General features: G+C 37.7%; 1 protein-coding gene across 3 annotated transcripts in view; it reads left to right on the forward strand.

The window, feature by feature from the left end:
• ST7 (suppression of tumorigenicity 7) overlaps positions 1-19072 on the forward strand; it is a 152891-nt gene that overhangs the window by 43885 nt on the left and 89934 nt on the right. The window contains exon 1 of one of the 3 annotated variants that reach the window (XM_034431033.3): positions 11936-12347. The exons of the other annotated variants lie outside the window; for them this stretch is intronic. Within the exon in view, the coding sequence (XP_034286924.1) occupies positions 12326-12347 (22 nt within the window). The 5' untranslated portion in view covers positions 11936-12325. Of the gene's footprint in view, positions 1-11935; positions 12348-19072 lie in introns of those variants that run through there. 3 annotated transcript variants of the gene reach the window in all.

The raw sequence follows: 19072 nt of genomic DNA on the forward strand, positions 1-19072 counted from the left end.
GTTACTTCTGGCCTTGTAGCCTTAAAAGATTTGGATAGTGACATCAGGCTATCTTACTTTGTAGGAAATAGATTAATCCCATAAAAAGTATAATCAAACACTTTTTTTTGAAAAAAAGAGAACATGTAGAATTTAATGTTTAACTTTTTTAAGTAATTATATGTGGGTTCTCTTTGGTCAGTGAATCAGAAAGCATTAAAACTGTATAAGGTTGTAAAATTAGGAGATTAATTTTCTGCATAAAGCAACATCAGCTGAAATATTTTTTTTTTAAATTACATTTTTATTTTAGCAAATGTATATGGCTATTCATTTTAACCAAATAACTCTAGGCAACTGATAAAAACATAACCATGGCATAAAACACCACAATAAATTAAAAGGGATAAATATGCTGTATAAATAGTCCTCAACTTATCACCACAATTGACCCCAAAATTTCTGTTGCTAAGTGGGACAGTTATTAAATGATTTTTCTCCATTGTATGACCTTTCTTGCCACAATTGTTAAATGAATAACTGGAGTTGTTAAGTTACTAGCATAGTTGTTAAGTGAATCTGGCTACCTCATTGACTCTGCTTGTCAGAAGGTCGCAAAAGGGAATCACATGACCCCAGGACACTGCAACCGTCATAAATATAAACCAGTTGCCAAGCATCTAAATTTTGATCATGTGACCATGGAGATGCTGCAACAATTGTGTGAAAAACAGTCATAAGACCCTTTTTTCAGTGCTGTTGTGCAGGTAGTCCTTGACTTACATCAGTTCATTTAGTGACTGTTCTAAGTTACAATGGCACTGAAAAAAGGGACTTATGACCGTTTTTCACACTTACGACCATTGCTGCATCCCCATGGTCACATGATCAAAATTCAGTTGCTTGGCAAATGGTTCCTATTTATGACGGTTGCAGTGTCCTGGCAGGTCATGAGCAAGTTGCTGTAGAACAGCGGCCCCCAACTTTTGGTCACCAGGGACCATTTTTGTGTAGAGAGGTTTTTCCATGGGCTAGAGAGGGCATGGTTTCATGTGCTGCTTACATACCGTGGATGGGGCTTCGCTTGTTTGTGCAGCTCAGTTTCTGGCATGCTGCGGACTGGTGCTAATCCACAGGCCAGCGGTTGGGGACCCCTGCTGTAGAAGAGTCATTGAAGGAACCCATGCCTAAAATCTCAGGTTCCTCCAGATCACGGGCAGGTCCACACTGCAGGAGAGTAATTGTTTTCCTTTCTTCTGATACCTCCTAGAGCAAGGCAGTAAAGTGCTTTGGGAAAAAGTTCTACAGGGACTTGTACAATTAATATTGATTCTGTTATTTGCTGACATGAAGGATTTTATGTTTATATCCTGCCAATATTGATTACCTAATTCGTCCTTGTCCAATTGACGTACAAAAGCTTTGACAAACACCTGCTGCTGGATTGCAGCTTGATAGCCCTATGGCCAGAGAGCTTTGCACGAGAAGCCAAACAGTTTCTAAATTCTGGCTTTCTAAAAAAAATGTCAAGTTACCAAGAAGGATCATGGCAGCTATGGAACTGCTTGAAAAGTAAAGACTGGGCCTAAACACGTGGATCCTAAATTTCAGTAATATCATTCCTATTTCTGATTAAAGTATTGTACTCAAAATTCAGCAAAGTACTCAGAACAGCACCCTTAGCAATCTGGACTTAATAATATCAAAATTCTTTAAGTTATTATATGCATGTACCTAAGACCCATCTGAGAGATGAATTTAGCTTTAGAAAGTATATTTATGGATATATTCTTGCCTTTATATATGAAATAAAAACGGTCCTTAGCGCTAATATTGGCCTTTTCAAAAATAGATTTAATTTGTTCATGCGAAATTCCAGAGGGTTGCAAAGCTATTTCAGGATATTTAAAGAATAAAACCTGTTCTGTATTGTTATTTGATATTTGAAATATTTGAATCCCTTTGAGAAAACTATGATTTTGGTTATAGAATACTTTACTGTGAGCCTTTCTTCCTTACAGGAAAGTGCTGAAATCTGAGTTGGGGACACAATGACTTTATCATCAGGATAGAGAACTGCAGACAGCTATCTATTTTTAATTGTGGAATTATTCTTTCACTAAAGTGGTGATCACTGATTTCATCTAGATATTGAAAAGAAGAGGCCAAGAGTACAACCCTGCTTTGTTTCTTTCTGAATCAACATATTTGCAATGAGGTAGCCACAACTACCATTAACTTGTATAACCGTTTCATGTAACTTTCTAACTAAGCCAAGTAACCACCAATCTATGGATGAAACACATCCCACTAGATTCTTTCTGTAGGGATGGAATCATAACCAGAATTTAAATTGATAATGGGAATATATAAAGAGATATGTGTGCATTTTTTTTCTTCATTAATCATGTCCGATTCTCAGAAACTGCCTCGACGAGTCCCTGTAGGTTTTTTTGGCAAGATTTCAAAAGTGGTTTTGCCATTGTCTACTTCCTAGGACTGAGAGAAAAGGACTGGCCCAAGATCACTCAGCTGCCTTTGTGCCTATGGCAGAACTAGAACTTCCGGTGTCCCAGGTTTTGGCCTGATACTTAACCACTATACTAGACTGCCCCCCAATGCATATATTTATTTGCCAGAAACTGTGAAATATCTCCATGATGGCTCTTATTATTTCTTGCCACATATTGTTTTAAAATGAAACATTGATTCCTTCTAGATTTGCTTATTTCCAATAACATTTCTAATAAAATTATGCTTATATTTTACTCAGTCCTTTCCAGCTCAGATTGCCCATAATCTGTGTGACCTCAATTACTGTGGTTGCACCTTGTCTGTTGTATTGGTGGTGACTCAGTGGTTTTTGTCTCAAGCTGGGTTTTCTGTGACCCGCTATTTCTAGTCCATTTTGGCTTTATCCCATTTAGACTTGGTATACCATCTTAAGCCATGCTGGGTTCTTCTAAAGGTACTAGTGTCCTGCTGGACATTGTTGATTAATTATGCCTGTCAGATGGCATCTACTAGACTACAGAAATGTAGATGATCATTGAACCTTATGCTAACTCTTTTTTGTTGCCCTGAGTTTCTTATACCTATTCTTTCTCTTTTCATTCCTCAGCTCTTCTTTTCTCTATTTTTCAATTGTTGCTTTATTTCACATATCTTTCAATTATCCACATTATCATTTCTTTTCTCTGTCACCCATACTCCAGATTCCTGGTTAAAGGACCAAATAAGGAAAAAGAAGAATCCCTAAAATGTGATGGAACAGAAAGGAATGTAAGCCACAGTCCTTCTTCTCACATGGAAGAAATAAAAATATGAGGAGCAGTTTAGAGAACCTCCAATAGAAAACTGTATAAGAGCAGATATCAAGATGATGCTGACCTATATTACTATTCAAAAGTAACTATGATGTAAAAAAGATGCCAAATTGCATAAAATATACAAAAACTAAGCTTATGAAGTGACAATACTTATCAGAGACAAAAAAAAATATGACGTACCCCGAAAGTAAGTCCTAGCTTGATTTTTACACATGTGCCTAATATAAGGCCTGCCCCCTAAATAAGCCCTAATTAAGACCGCTCAGTCTGGGGTGCAGGGGGTGGGGCGAGGCAAGGCGCATGGGTAAAAATTAAGCTATGGTGGGGATGGGAGGGTGGAGCTGCCCTATTTACCAGGGCTCGCACACCCCACACCTGCCTTGCCTTGCCGGGCCACTTTTTCTGCAGCCACTTGTGCCGCTTGCACATGTCACCCCCAGCCTCTGTTTCGCTGTCAGAAGCCTCCAGGAAAGGCCTCTGCAGCCAATAACAGAGCTCCAGATCAATCCAGAGGCAAACATACCTAATATTCCTTCCTTCTCCTATTTTCCGCACAACAACAATAATCTGGGGAGGTGAATTGGCTGAGAGAGAGTGACTGGCCCAAAGTCACTCAGCTGGCTTTTTTTATTATTATTATTTAAAAAGTTTTACAAATACATTTTCTCCCCAATTCCCCCCCCCCTGATCCTCCCTGACCCTCCCCTCCCCCCATGACTTCCTCAAAAATATAATCCAAATCAAAATCACATTTTATAAAACTTGAACCCCTCCACCCCCTGTATATTATTCAAATCTTCATAAAATTCAATTATTCTATCCCTACATAATACATTCAGTTAAAAGCTATCTGATATTTCCTAGTTTGATATTTATTCTGCACATAATCTATCCACTTTTTCCACTCCCATACATAAGTCTCTTGAGTCCGATCTTTTAGATATGCTGAGATCTTCGCCATTTCTGCAAAACTGGCCATCTTCATAATCCATTCTTTAATAGTAGGCATAACATCATTTTTCCAATATTGACCTATCAATAATCTCGCTGCTGTCACCATATACAATATCAACTTTGTTTCATCCAATGTGAAACCCTTAACTATACCCAATAAAAACAATTGTGGAGAAAACTGTAGTTTTTTCTTCAAAACATTTTGCATAACCCACCAAATTTTTATCCAAAAAGCCTTAACTTTCTTGCAATTCCACCAAACATGATAATATGTGGCATCTAAACAATCACATCTCCAACATTTTGGTTGAACATTAGGATACATACAAGACAATTTCTTAGGATCTAAATGCCACCTATAAAACATTTTATAAAAATTTTCCCTCAACTGTGTAAATTTAACATTCTGGACCCATATTTTTTCCCATGTTTCCAACATCACTGGCTCTGCAAAATTTTGCGCCCACTTTATCATACAATCTTTAACCAATTCATTTTCCAAATCTATTTCTAACAAAGTATTATAAACCCTCTTAATATGCATTGGACCTTTCTCTTTTATATGTCTAACCAATTCTTCTTCATGCATCATTATACCAGTTTTTTGGTCTTCTTTCCATCTCAGTTGAAGTTGATTATACTGTAACCAAGTTAAATTAGTCCCTTCTTCCAACAGTGTTTCTAATGTCTTTAGTTGCCATCTGCCCCCATCCATAAAAAGAACTTCTTTATATAACCCCCCCCCCCGAGTGACATTATATTTGTATTCCACATGATATGACCAAGATCCAGCCATAACGGTATTTTATAATCCCATTTGAGTCGGTGCTTCTTCCAAACTCTCATCAAAGAGTTCCTAAGTATGTGGCTTTTGAATACTTTGTCCACTTTATTCTCATAAAATAAATATGCATGCCAACCAAATTCAAGATCATAACTTTCTATATTCAATATTCCAGTCTTTGTCCTTCCAAACCAATCACTTGCTTGCGTCAAGGCTGCTGCTTCATAATATAATTGTAGGTTTGGGAGTTTAAGGCCTCCCCTTTCTGGAACATCTTGCAGAATTTTCAGCTTAACTCTCGGCTTTTTCTCATTCCATACAAACTTATTCACTCCTCTTTGCCATTCTCTCAGTTGTTTATCACTTTTAAGCACTGGAATCATTTGAAACAAAAAAAGAAATCTTGGCAAAACGTTCATCTTAACTGCTGCTATTCTTCCAAGTAAAGACAGCTGCAGCTTTTTCCAAGTCTCCATATCTTTTTGTACCTCTCTCCACAAGACCTCGTAATTATTTTGAAACAATTTTATATTTGAATCTGCAACTTGCACTCCTAAATATTTAACCTTTGATACTATTTGAAAGCCTGCCTTGCTTTCAAGTTCCTGCTTTCGATCTTGTGTCATATTTTTAATTATCATCTTAGTTTTTTCCTGGTTCAGTCTAAATCCTGATACCATGCCATATTCTTCTATAATGTCTTTCATCTGGATTATTGATTCCATCGGCTGTGTTAGGGTAACAACCATCTGCAAATGCCCTAGTCCTGTAATCTTCATGCCTTATAACTATGCCATTTAAAGAATCTGAATCCCGTATTGTGTTCAACAAGACTTCTAATGTTAAAATAAATAACAATGGGGATAACGGACAACCTTGTCTTGTTCCTTTTTCAATACTAAAATTTGTAGTCAAACTTCCATTAATAATAATTTGTGCCATTTGTTCTTGATAAATTGCTGAAACCGCCTGTATAAACTGATCCCCAAAGTCCATTTTTCTTAAAGTCTTTAATAGAAAGTTCCAATCCACTCTATCAAAGGCCTTCTCCGCATCCAAAAACACCAGCACTGCAGGGATCTGTTTATTCTTCTCATAGATATTCCAATAAATCTATAATTTGCCTTACATTATCCTTCATATATCTGCCTTCTATAAATCCCGCTTGATCATGGTGAATCACCTCTTGAATAACTGGCATTAACCTGTTGGCTAATACTTTTGCAAATATTTTATAGTCATTATTCAGAAGAGATATTGGTCTAAAATTCTCTGGTTTTTTAGGACCTGTTTGCTCTTTCGGTATCAATGAAATATAAGCTGCTTTCCATGAAGGGGGTATTTTGCCCCCTTGTTGTATACTACAAAATAGATCTTTAAGATGCTCAATCATTTCTGCTTGTAAAGTTTTATAATACACCGCAGTTAAACCATCCGTCCCTGGTGCTTTAGCTGTTTTCAATTGTTTAATTGCGGCAATAATCTCCTCAGCTATTATAGGTTGATTCATTCTCTCCTTTTGTTCACTAGAAATTTTTGTAGCTCTTCTTTTTTCTAAATATTTCTCTATAAGTCCATTCTGTATATCATCTTTAGCATATAATTTGGTATAATAATCTAAAAAAGCTTCTTTAATTAATTTTTGTTGAAAAATTTCCTTCCCTCCACTCTCAATATTATCAATGACCCGTGTACTCTGCCACTTCCTTAGTATATAGGCCAGCCATCTGCTCGGTTTATTAGCATTACAAAATGTATTATGTTTCGCAAATTGTAAATTTGTTGCTGTTTGTTCCGCCATAAGCATATGAAATTGATCTTTCAGGAGTTTTATGGCTCCTCGTATTCTTTCATCTGTTGGATTTTTTATAAGTAACTGTTCTTTGTTCTTTATTTCTGCTTCCATTTCAGATCTTTTCTTTTGTCGGTTTAATTTATGTTTAGAGTTCATATAAATGAGTACCCCTCTCATATATGCCTTACTCGCATCCCAGACAGTTTCAATAGGGGTACCCTTGTTCAAGTTCATTTCAAAAAATTCTTTCATCTGCTTTTTAAGTTCAGTTACATTCTTTTCATATCTAAACAAATTTTCATTTACTCTCCATGATCTTCTCTCACTCTTTCCCATCTCAATTTCTATCCAAACCGGGCTATGGTCAGTTAAAGTCCTTGGAAAAATCTTTGTTTTTTTGGTTTTTACAAGTAAATCAGATGATAGTAAAATAAAATCAATCCTAGAGAAGGATCTGTATCTATCTGAGAAAAAAGTAAAATCCAAATCTTTTGGGTTATGTATTCTCCAAATATCTTTTAATTCCAAATCTTCTTTCATATCAAAAAAAGTCTGTGGTAATCTAATCCTTGACTTTGCCAAACTCTTTTTGTCTGTCTTAGGATCAATTACTCCATTCCAATCTCCCATAATTAAAATAGATCTATAACCCCATTGCAATATTTTAGCATGCAAAGTTTTGTAAAAATTTTCTTGTTGTTGATTAGGAGCATAAATTCCAATCACCAGAACTGGGCCATTTGCTGTATAAAGTTCAATTGCTATAAACCTGCCACAGTCATCTGCTTCTATAATTTTAGCTGACAGTCTTTTATTTATATAAATCACTACGCCATTCTTTTTTTCCAAATTCGAGGCTATAAATTGTGTTCCTAATCTTGAATTTATCAGGTATTTTTGATCTTGTATTCGGATATGAGTTTCTTGTAGACAAATAATATCATTGTTAAATTGTCTCAAATAATTGAATAATTTCTTCCTTTTCTGTGGTGAGTTTAATCCATTCACGTTCCAAGATAAAAACTTAATTGTCATCTGAATCTTCTCGAAGCGATAAGAACATTTGCTGAAGGCTTTCCAAGTTGGTAGTCTTCGGCTTTGCTCCTCCCATGGCTTCACATTCTTGTGTATTGCCCTTAACTCCTTTCTTGTGTTGCTGTGGCTTGGTCCTTTCCTGTTGCTGTTTTTCTTTGATTTGCTTAGAAACTGCTCGAGTTATACGCTGATCTTTGGCTTCACACATCCGGGCTAGGTCCAAAGCCACTTCTCTTGTATTTTTAGGTGGTCCAGTTACAATTTCCAAAGGAAGATCTATCAGGGGCGCATCCAAAAATCCTCCTGTAGCTCCCTGCATTTCCATTGCCTCCAGTTCCAACTGCTTACACTGCTCTTCAGTCTCTTGCTCAAGTTGCTTCTCCTTATCACTCTCCTTTATCTCCAACACAGAGGATGTACGTGGGGAAGTTGAACTTGTTTTGAAAAAATTAGAATAAAATTCTTCCGCCTTCTCAACAGTATTTAATCGGTATCTTTCTCCTTTGAACCTCAATATTATGCCAGTTGGAGCATCCCACCTGAATTGAATTTGTTGTTTCTTTAATTCATTCACTAAAAATCCAAAATCCTTCCTATCTTTTAACATCTTAGGTGGCAGCTCTTTATAAACTCCAATTTCCTTTCCATCCACTTGCACAGTAGAGACAAAGGACCTTTGCAAAATATCATTTCTTATTCTTCTATCTGTAAAATATATCACCACATCTCTAGGCAGTTGTCTTTGTATGGCCACCCAAGAATTCACTCTGTACACTTTATCCATTTTGCAAAAAATCTCTTCAGGACTAATCTTTAACATCACAGCTAAAGCATCAGCACAGATCCTTCTCAGGTCTTCCCTAGTATTCTCTTTTAAGCCTCTCAGCCTTATGGCAAACTCCATAGACCTGAATTGCATCATTGTCATCTCATTTTCAAGTCTTTGCATTTTATTGTCAACATTAAAAATTTTAATTAGCCTCCTTCATTTTAACATCTACTTCTGATCTGAGTTCCTCCACTTTTTTATCAGTTTGGACAACTGCATCTGACAATCCAGTCACCACTGTCATTAACTTTTTGGTCACCTTGTCATATTTTTCTTGTACCACCTCTTTAATTTCTTTAATCTCCTGCTTAATTTCCTGTTGAGACTTTTTAAACTTCTCATCCATATATTCATCTTGCCTCATCAAAGCCTGAGCAATAAAATCCTTTAAGTTTTCAAGATCAATCTCTTTTTTCTGGCTCTGCTGGCTAGGAGGCTGTTGTTGAGGCTTCTGTGGGGGGGATTCCCCCCCCCGCCGCCTTCGCATCTTGCTTAATCTGTTTAGAAGCCATTCTGCCACGTAGTCTAACTTTTTCAAGGAAGGAAGTCTTTTTTCCCTTTCCTCCTCCACCAAATCCTCTGAAAAATTTCCCCAGGTTTAGTCAAATTAAAGATGAGATTAAATCAGAATCAGGCTTGCTTTAAAAGAATTTCCCTTTTCCTTCACTTGTTACAAACAATGCTACTTTGTAACGTGTTGAAATAGCTATGCAAATCCACTTTCGCTTTCAGCTTTCATTAACGCTGAAGCCGGGCGCCATTTTCAGGAAACTTTCAATCTTTCGTTTTAAAATTAGTCACAGGGCTAGCACAAATACTTGCTGTTTTGTAGTTCAAGTCCCGATTTCACCCTGTTTGTTTGGAAAATTCACTTTATTTTCGATAAGAAGGTTGGTCCCGCCGCCTTGTTCTACAAAGTGTAGAATTGTCCCCGCTGTCCGGAGCCTCGGCGAGCTGGGTAGGGAGCCTCGCCTGTTTCCTCCCCAGAAGCAAAGGAGTGCAATCTGGGGGCTTCACAGGGGCTCTACCTGACTCTCGCCGGCTCTTTTCTCGATTCCTACAGGATTCGGAATTTTCCGAGCCGCTTCTCCTTTGTCGAAGTGGCTCTTTACAGGCGACGGGCTAGCGGTCCGAGAAAAGACCGTCTGTCAGCGACGGGAACCAAACCAGAAGTCCACTCAGCTGGCTTTCATGCCCAAGACAGGACTAGAATTTACAGTCTTCTAGTTTGTAAGCCAGTATCTTAACCACTAGACCCGTGATGGCGAACCTATGGCACGCGTGCCACAGGTGGCACGCGGAGCCATATTAGTGGGCACACCAGCTCAGCTCTGGGGTGCATGCGTGTGCCGGCCAGCTGATTTTCGGGCCTTCTGGTCCCACCAGAAGTAGGGAAACAGGCTGTTTCCTGCCTCTGGAGGGCCTGGGGGTGGGTGGGGAAGGCCCGGGTTTTTTTTCTTACCTGGCTCCAGATCCTCTCTGTGTATCTGGGAACGGCAAAAACAGCCTTTCCCACTTCCTTGGAGGCCCTATGGAGGCTCAAAGGGCCCATTTCCCCACTCCCGGTGGGACAGGAAGTGACGTTTTTTCCTGTCCCCAGCCTCCAGAGACTCCTAGAGAGGCTCCTACAGACTCCTAGAGAAGCTCCTAGAGACTCCTAGAGAGGTTCTGGAGGCTGGGGACAGGAAAAAACATCACTTCCTGTCCCACCGGGAGTGGGGAAATGGGCCCTTTGAGCCTCCATAGGGCCTCCAAGGGAGTGGGAAAGGCTGTTTTCGCCGTTCCCAGATACACAGAGAGGATCTGGAACCAGGTAAGAAAGAAAAACAGGCCTACCAAGCCATCATGTGCTAGGAGTGGGGGGGGAGGGGGAGGGGGTTGCGCACACATGTGCGTGGGCACGTGTGCGCGCGACCCTCCCCCGCCCCCCCTCTCTTGGCATGCGATGGCAAAAAGGTTAGCCATCACTGCACTAGACCAAACTGGCTCTTACTTAAAGGTTTTCTTACTAAGTTTTCTTTATTTTTCATTATGATAGTTTAATAAAGAAAGAACAAAATTAAGTGCAGTTGTAATAGTTTTCTGTGAGCCTTTGTACAGTCTGTCACCATATTGATGAATCCCAGATCACATTCAGTTTATTGGTATTTATACAGACAGTTATTTGTATTTCTGCATTCCCTGTTTAATGGAAATGAACAAACTATAAATATTTTGCTTAAGTACACATGATAATAACAGAATTAAGATAAATTAACAATGGAGGTGGGAAAGTATTAACAGCAATATTTTACTGATTCTATTTACCAAGATGTGAAAGAAAGGCAGACTTCGCAACTGCAAAAGAGAGGACTACACAACCCTGTTTTTAGCTGTTCAGAGAACAATTGGAGCAAGAATAGGAGAGGAAACGAATAAGTCAGCCCTTTTTTTGGAAGGAGAAATAGAAGAAGCTTCTATAAGGCAAATATGGTCACCTCTATTTTCTCCTAAGGCAGAATAGCCATATATGCAATATATGCAAAATAAAACAGGGTTCTACAGTTACAAAGCATGTTTCTGAACTACAGCTCTTGGCATTCTTCAACATTGCTCAATTTAGCAAGGGTGTATTAGGATTTCTTAGGAACATCTGGAAGGATACAGATTCTCTGTGCCTTTGTGAGGCAATTAGACAAAATTGGCTTGAGGCCACATTCAATCAGTGGGCTTTCAGTTAAATCCCCCCCCCATCAGTATTAAACCTGCATACATACATTTAGTGTAAATAGATACAGTTAGTCCATTGAGTTACATAGATACACATAGAATAAATAGATAAATATCTTTTTATAGTTTGGTTGATAATTTGTTAGTTTGGGTTCTGAATAAAGAATAGGCCTTGGATTATTGCTTTTATCATTCTTGATAAAAGCAATCAGCTACAAGATATTTATTGAACATCATTCTGAACTGAGTATTTTTGTTTTTAATATTGTGGTGAATGCATTTCACTCACAAGCAGTACTTGCTGTAGCAGAACAAATACGTTTGAAATTCACCAGCAGCAATGCCCTTTATGGAGTGGGTCTTTCTTCCTTTCTTCCTTCCTTTCTTTGCAAGAATGCAAAATATATGTGGTTCTTTGTCTTCTGTATTTTGTGACAAAAGAATTCCCATTTGAATTGCGGTGCTCTATTCAGTCTCCCTCTGAGCCCGTGATTAACAGCAGTCAGTCTTTGCAGTATTCTGACGTCATCCAGTGTATGCATAAGCTATGCTATTGTCTTACTGAGAGCAGGGGTTGTGGATTGCAGTATATAGTCTCTGCTATCTATTTCTGCTTCCCTGCTCAACAGAAGAGAGACTATTCCTTGTCTTCTGGATTTTAAAATCAATACTCCTGATTTTTTAAAAAATCTTTCTGTTGCTACCGTGAAGATTTTTGCTTTAAGGGCAACAAGAAAGGCTGTCTGTAAAGCGAAGCTTGGGAGGACATAAAATCTGCCACTTGGATAGCTGTGGGAACTGCATTGTCTGGCTTCATGATTCCTGCTGTGTAGCAGTCTCATCCCTTCTCTTATAGATTCCCTCTATCTCTCTCCCTCATAACCCATCCTGTGAAGCATCTGGAGCCAGCCATGTTTGGCACTGAGTCGTCATGTAAGTAAATGGGATGCCTGACTTTGTATTTCTGTTTTGGAACAGAACTTGCTCTGTGGTTTTGATCCATAGGCAACAACTATCTGGTATGCTGAATAACAGCCACGGAATATGTTATTCTAGTTTAAGAAATGGGGGGAAGGTTTTACCCAGCTTTCTCTATGCATGTCTTTGACACTGGCTGCAAGGCATGGTAGAATGGATAGGGACGCTGCCGAATCCAGGCTACTTGAAAAAAAAACTGGGATTGCTCTTGAAGATGTTCAACCTGTATGGATATTGGTGTATCTTTGAGATGCTCTCTCTCTCACACATTATGGCAGTATAGTCATTTCTAAAGGTGCATTAATGAAGGTGTTTGAAAGACTGATGGATTATATGCTGGAAAATTAGGATGTATTTAATTTAACAAAAGAGTGTAGCTTTGTACTATGTAAGAATGGGCATTTCTTGGGGGAGGGATGCTTTGTTTTAGCTTGATTTACTGATGTGATGGGGTGGGGTGGAAAGGGCAAACATTTGGGATACAGTAAGAGGAAGATAATGCCAGTCGTTTATGGCATACAGAAATTTGCAAGCTCCATCTGATGTAGCAGAGGCAGTATGGATGCCTAACTCGGAAAACTGGATGGATTTGTTTCCTCTTTAAAGAATTTTTGGGGAGAAATCTAAAATAAGAGATGATTGTGTTGAGTGTTCATTCCTAATAACATTATTGATGATAACATGGATATATAAGAGCCAGGGAACATTAATAGCCAATGAGGCTATTAACAAACATAAAAATAATAATTAGATACTATGGAATTCTTCAAAAAGAATTACTTAACCTTTCATGATGTAAATGTTTATGACATGGGAATCAGTTTATTTTCCTTTCTAGTTAATCTGAAGAGATTACAGAGATTATAGATCATTCAGAGCAATAACATTTTAGGAAATCTGACACTTTAAAAACAATGGTTTCAAAGGGCTAATTGGTTCTTTTGATTTAGCTTCCCACTCTTTGTAACACAATGCCTGCTCAAGGTCAAGGCAGAACAAAATGCATCATTGCCTGTACATTGTTAGAGGTCTCTTCCTTTCTCTTCCCCTAGAAATGTTTCATCCATGTCATCATTTAATTTAAATTGATGCTTGCTTTTTTAATACATTTAACAGATGATATTGGAAATAAAACCGTAAATGCTTTTAATCTCATGAAATGGCACTTCCCTAAATATCTGGGCAATGTAATTTATAAGAATCCTCCTAAGTAGTTCCAAAAGAAAAAGGAAATAAACCTGGACTATTATTGCAACCTTTGTATTAAGGATATATTCTGTAATTATGGCTAATGATGAGTAGGGATATCTAATAAATTGTCCACAGCATAAAGGATTTTCTCATTGTTTACTGAACTATTTAGTGGATTGTCAATGTGCTGCTTAACCGACTGCTATTCTAGTAACAGCTGGGCAAGCCTTTGTTACTATGACATCCAGATTAATGAAAGTTCTATTTTAAAAGTGTATGTGATACAATCAAGAAGAACTATTTATTTTATAAAATGTATAGTTTCTTTTATTAAAAGCAACAAATAAAAAGCATTGTTCTTGAGAATTCCAGAAACAGAAAATTAGGCGGAGTTAAATGCTATTTTATTCAATTGTAGTAACATTTCACCTCAGATATTAACACCATCACAACTGATCATAGAGAGTTTTGCAAGGTTTTTTCATTTTCCTTTTTATATATCATTAGCTGCAGGCAGCCATACATTTGCACTTAACTGTGTTGAAAACCTGAGGTTTGCGGTATGCGAGGTTCTGTTCACTCCATGTGGAAATGATGAATTACAATTTAAAGGAAACATAACACTGATTTAGTGGCATTTTTCAGTAGTATGTTACTTTGAAAAGTGTTCCAAAAGACTGTTAGTCTTTATCCATTATAAGATAAGTCATTCCTTCCTTGGTCTTTTCTTTTAGCCCAAATCTTCCCATTTTTTTGGAATGGCCTTGCTTCTTATATCAAACCCCACTCATGTGTTGACCTTACTGATTTTGGTAGGAAACACTTTCAGGTTGTCTGTTTCTGCGGCCCCCAACCTTTTGGGCACCAGGGACTGGCTCAGTGGAGAAAGGTTCTTCCATGGACCGGTGGGGGTGTGGTTTTGTCTGTTGCCTGCATCCCGCAAATAGGGCTTTGCTTGTTGGTGTGGCCCAGTTGTTGGCGTGCTGTGAACGCTGCCAGTCCATGGACTGGGGGTTGAGGATGCCTGGTCTATTCTACCCAATTTTTGAATTCTTATCCCCACATTATTTCAGAATTTCTTCCATCTTTTGCACCATCAATATGGAAATTACTATTCAAAATTTGATGAAATCTGCTGAATGAAGGGTGAATCCAATACTGTTTTGAGAAGGCAACCAGCTTTCTGGTTGCAACTCTTCCAAAATTCTCTAGATGCAACTCTTCCAAAATTCTTCATGGAAATCTGTTGTCAGCATTTTGAGGAGATCCATTTTTGCGGTAAGAAATAGGGAAGAACTATGGGTTAGTGAGAGTCTTCTACCAGGAGATATTCAAATCTTCAGTAAGGAAATAAGAAGCTACTGCCGTCTGGCTTAGTAATATTTTTAAAAAAACTTTTCTGCAAATATATTTCACAGAGCTTTCCATTAGTATAATTACATTATGTGAGTTACTCTCTTCTTAACATTAGTTGTAGTTTAAAATCCTTTTAAATTCCTCTCAGAGCTATGTTTAGAATAGATATGAAAGATATTTCTATTGTCCTTCTATCCTGATGCTGCTTAAAACCATAAAAGCTAGGCAGTACAGAACTTCAGTCTATCCATACAAATATCTTTCTAAGCAACCATATCATGGGCATAGGGGAAAGAGGCTTACATGCAAACCATTTGCCACCATAACTTCTATGCATGAACAGACAAATAGCTGCATAGGATTGCAAAAATGTGTAAAGATATAATGTTAGGGTTCTTCCTTAAAAGTAGTCTTTCTAAGGGCTTTTTAATATTTTGCATTCCTTTAAAAAATCAGTTCACAATGAGGATTCCATTTTGTATAAATATGGCTTACTGTCAGAATATACTGCCATCTTAGATGGCTCAATTCAGGAAGCAATTATTAAGCATGGAAATCTAGGGGCCTAACATAGCTATATGAAAAAGGTGATGCCTGTAAAATGCCCCAGATTCAAGCCTTAATATATTCAGATAAAAGATTAGTTTATGTCAGAAAACTCCCAGCCAAGCAAGGAGGAGGAATCAAGCTGGGAATTAGCTTTGAGTCCTTGCACAGCTGCAAGAGACCTAGTCCTGACCACCACCACCCATCCTCCCCAAGTTCCATGGAACCTTATCTGTTTGTTTCCAAGGGAAGGAAAGCAGTCTGGGAGATTCTTCTATTACAGGTAAAACACAATAAAGTAATCAACTTGAACCCTTCACGTGTGGATCTGGTTAATTGCACCTGATAGTTTATGACTCTTAGAAATCATTGCTAGTCATTGGAAAGAATATATTTTTTTCTGATGAGGCTTGCATTCCCTTGGGATGCAAGGAAATGCAATTGTCATTAGGGGATGCATTAAAGTAGATGCTTTGCCAGATCCAAAGGCATCCTGTTCCAGTATTACCTTTCTTCTTTCTCTTACTGCCAGTTCCTTGATGCTGATAGGCAGTATGATTTGTTGATTGCTGCAACATCATATTACTACTTCAAAATACTGTTTGATGTTCAGTCAGTGTAGCCACATGTTTCCTGGAGCTTACCAGCAAGAAAATCTTCCACAAGACCAATATTTTGGAGATAAATATAAGTTGCTGGGTGAGGTTCTGCTCTTTCCTGCAACCAAAGCAGAAATGGCCATTGTGATATATACTTGTAGCTCTGCAGCTGGATAGGGAAACAGTCTTCCAATACGTAGACTGAAATTCAGATGGTCACTCTCAAAAGACTTCTTCAGGGGCACTAAAATATTCTCGGGGGGGGGGGATTTTCTTCCAGTTTCCATGGACAGTACCACTTTTTTGCTAGATTACCTTCATCCAACTTCAGACTGTCTCAGAACCATGCTGGTAACAGGATGAAGGCTCTGCTTTGAGAATACTTCATTTGCAAAAGGTAGATGGGCTGTTCTTGAACAAGAGCAAGAAGGATATGCTGGACAATGAATATCCTTTTTAATTAGCAGAATGCAAGCAACTGACTTATTGCAGTAGTTTCCCCAAGTTTATAGTATTTTCTAACATTCTTCAATTATGAAAGGCTATATTTTCTTTTAAAATAACTATCATTACAAACCTCTATTCACCTTATATCCATAAAATAACAACTAAAGAAGATAAAGCCTGTTATAGGAACTTTACATAAATATAATCACTCCTTCTATCCAAAGTGCAATGTTCTAAGCTCATGATGCCACACAGACGAAAGAAAAAATAATCTATTTTCTATAAATAGGGCTTGGGTCGTACAGTTGGAATGCTTCTCTTACAGCTTTTCTAATTCTTGCAATAAGCATACTTATCAAATCCTTGAATCAATGCCCATTTCTAGTTCTAATATTGGCTAAGAGAAGCCTCATGGTACGGTTGTGGGTCAGCCAATATGTTAGCATACACCTTTGACAGCCTCAGAGTGGGTCATCAAATCTTTATTGCATGCTGGAGTGCATCAAGAGTAAACATTGAAAACTAAAAAGTATTCTAAAAAGCTAGTCTATATAAAAGATATGTTAAAAAAAACCTAAACACACATACATACATACACACATAAAGTAAGACTCTAAAAGAAGGAGTAAGAGCATAAGACCGGTGCAATGCACCATAAAGAGTATGTGAGATTATATCAAGTTATACAGCACTCTAATATAGCAATCTAGGCACTAGTTTATAAAGTTGAGCTCCAAACACAGGTCAAAGTGGGTAATCCCAAATATGTAAACCTGCTTTTTGGGACAAAAGTTTGAAATCTTTCAGAATCATAGCACATTCAGTTTATCTCTTTAAAACATCCTATCCCATTTCCAAAGTAGGTCTACTTTTGCTCAGCATGTGGTTGTTGCCATAAAATAAGTGTGCCCTTGAGCAACACTTTCTGTACCTTTGAATTAGAAACGCAAACAAGACTGAAAGAAGTGAAGCTGGAAAAGGAACTAAATGTTGCTTGAAACAGCAATCAGCCCTTCTAATTTTCTGTACTGACAAGATCATCTGGAAAAGGAAAGGCACAAACTTCTGTATGGCTTAAAAGACCAATGGAAATTATGCTTAGTATTTAGCCATGATTTGTCATCTCAGTGCTAACCGCGTTCATCCATGGTTAGATTTAACAATATAGCTACCCATACTGAATGGCACTTGGGATTTAACAAATACATCAAAGAATAATTGGATGAAATCTAGTAATATCGACAACCTACTATTTCCACTAATATCAAATTGATAATTGAATGAAAATATAAGGAATATATGGGATATAACTCTATGAGTGTCAATGACTTATTTTTGGAGTAGATTAGGTTTTATTGTAAAGGTAAAACTGTCATTTACTCAATGCAATAGAGTTTTTTGGGGGAGGGGAATGTATCTCCAGAGCATACATATTAATGTAGTATGAAGATGAAATAATAATGTACATGAAGGTGAAGCATTCAAGTTTCTTTTTATGCAACCTGTAATACTATATGTCATATTGCTTTGTACTTCTTTGCTTATTGAATGTTTCAGTTTTTAGTTTTCTATTTTCCCCAGACCATAGCAATCTTTAGATGTACTGTTTTCTTAACTCAAACCCTTAATTACATAGCCTCACATTTTTGTCTTTTTCTCAGATGGCTGAACCATCTTCTATTAACAATCTATGCAGAAAATTACTGGCATGAGCCCAGTGCCATAGACTCTTGTACAATATGATCTGTATAGTATACTGCTTCAGACTAAATTGGGAGCTGCATTTAAAAGACTGAAACTGCCAAATCAGAAAGAAGAATAAGAATGGCTTGGTGATCTTTTGTTTTAGCCTGCCCAGCACTTAATACTGATAGTCATTCAGCTGGGATGGTAGCAATATACTTGAATACAATCTGTGTGGCAGCATGTGCCCTTGCACTATTCTCAGCAACTCTGAAAATGAGGCATTTCCATTTCATTTGCATCTCTTTTTAAAAAGTAAATAAACAAGTATAACTAGTTCATTTGTGTTCCCAAAATTCATTAAGTCTGTCTACAGAGGGATCTTTTTCACTCCCCATGTAATGTATTTTTTTAATGGCATTGTTCAAGGATTAAAGAGGTAGTCAGATATTCTGCAGCAGCTTTTCTTGGGTTGATGTGCAAATTTTTATTCATTCTGACTTTGTCACCTGCATAATCTATAAGCTTCAATTTTTGGTCTTAAACTTCTAGTACAAAAGAAAGAATATTATTAGATCTTCAAAATAGAGAAAAAAATGTTATATATATGGGTAGTGTGATTAACTGATATATACTGTTCAGTGAAATGAACCAGGGAGTGTTACCAAGATCTTACACAACATGTTGGGGATGAGGCTGGGATAACATAAACTACTCTATATCTAGCAACATTAAGCTCTATAGCCATGATGGTGAACCTATGGCCCGGAAGTGGCACGCAGAGCCATCTCTCTGGGCATGCGAGCTGTCACTTGTTGCTCTTCTGGGTTCTGGCACGCCGGTCAGAAACTGGAAGAG

Source organism: Pantherophis guttatus, chromosome 7, assembly GCF_059756535.1.
Source record: "Pantherophis guttatus breed Tessera chromosome 7, ASM5975653v1, whole genome shotgun sequence".
NCBI lineage: Eukaryota > Metazoa > Chordata > Lepidosauria > Squamata > Colubridae > Pantherophis > Pantherophis guttatus.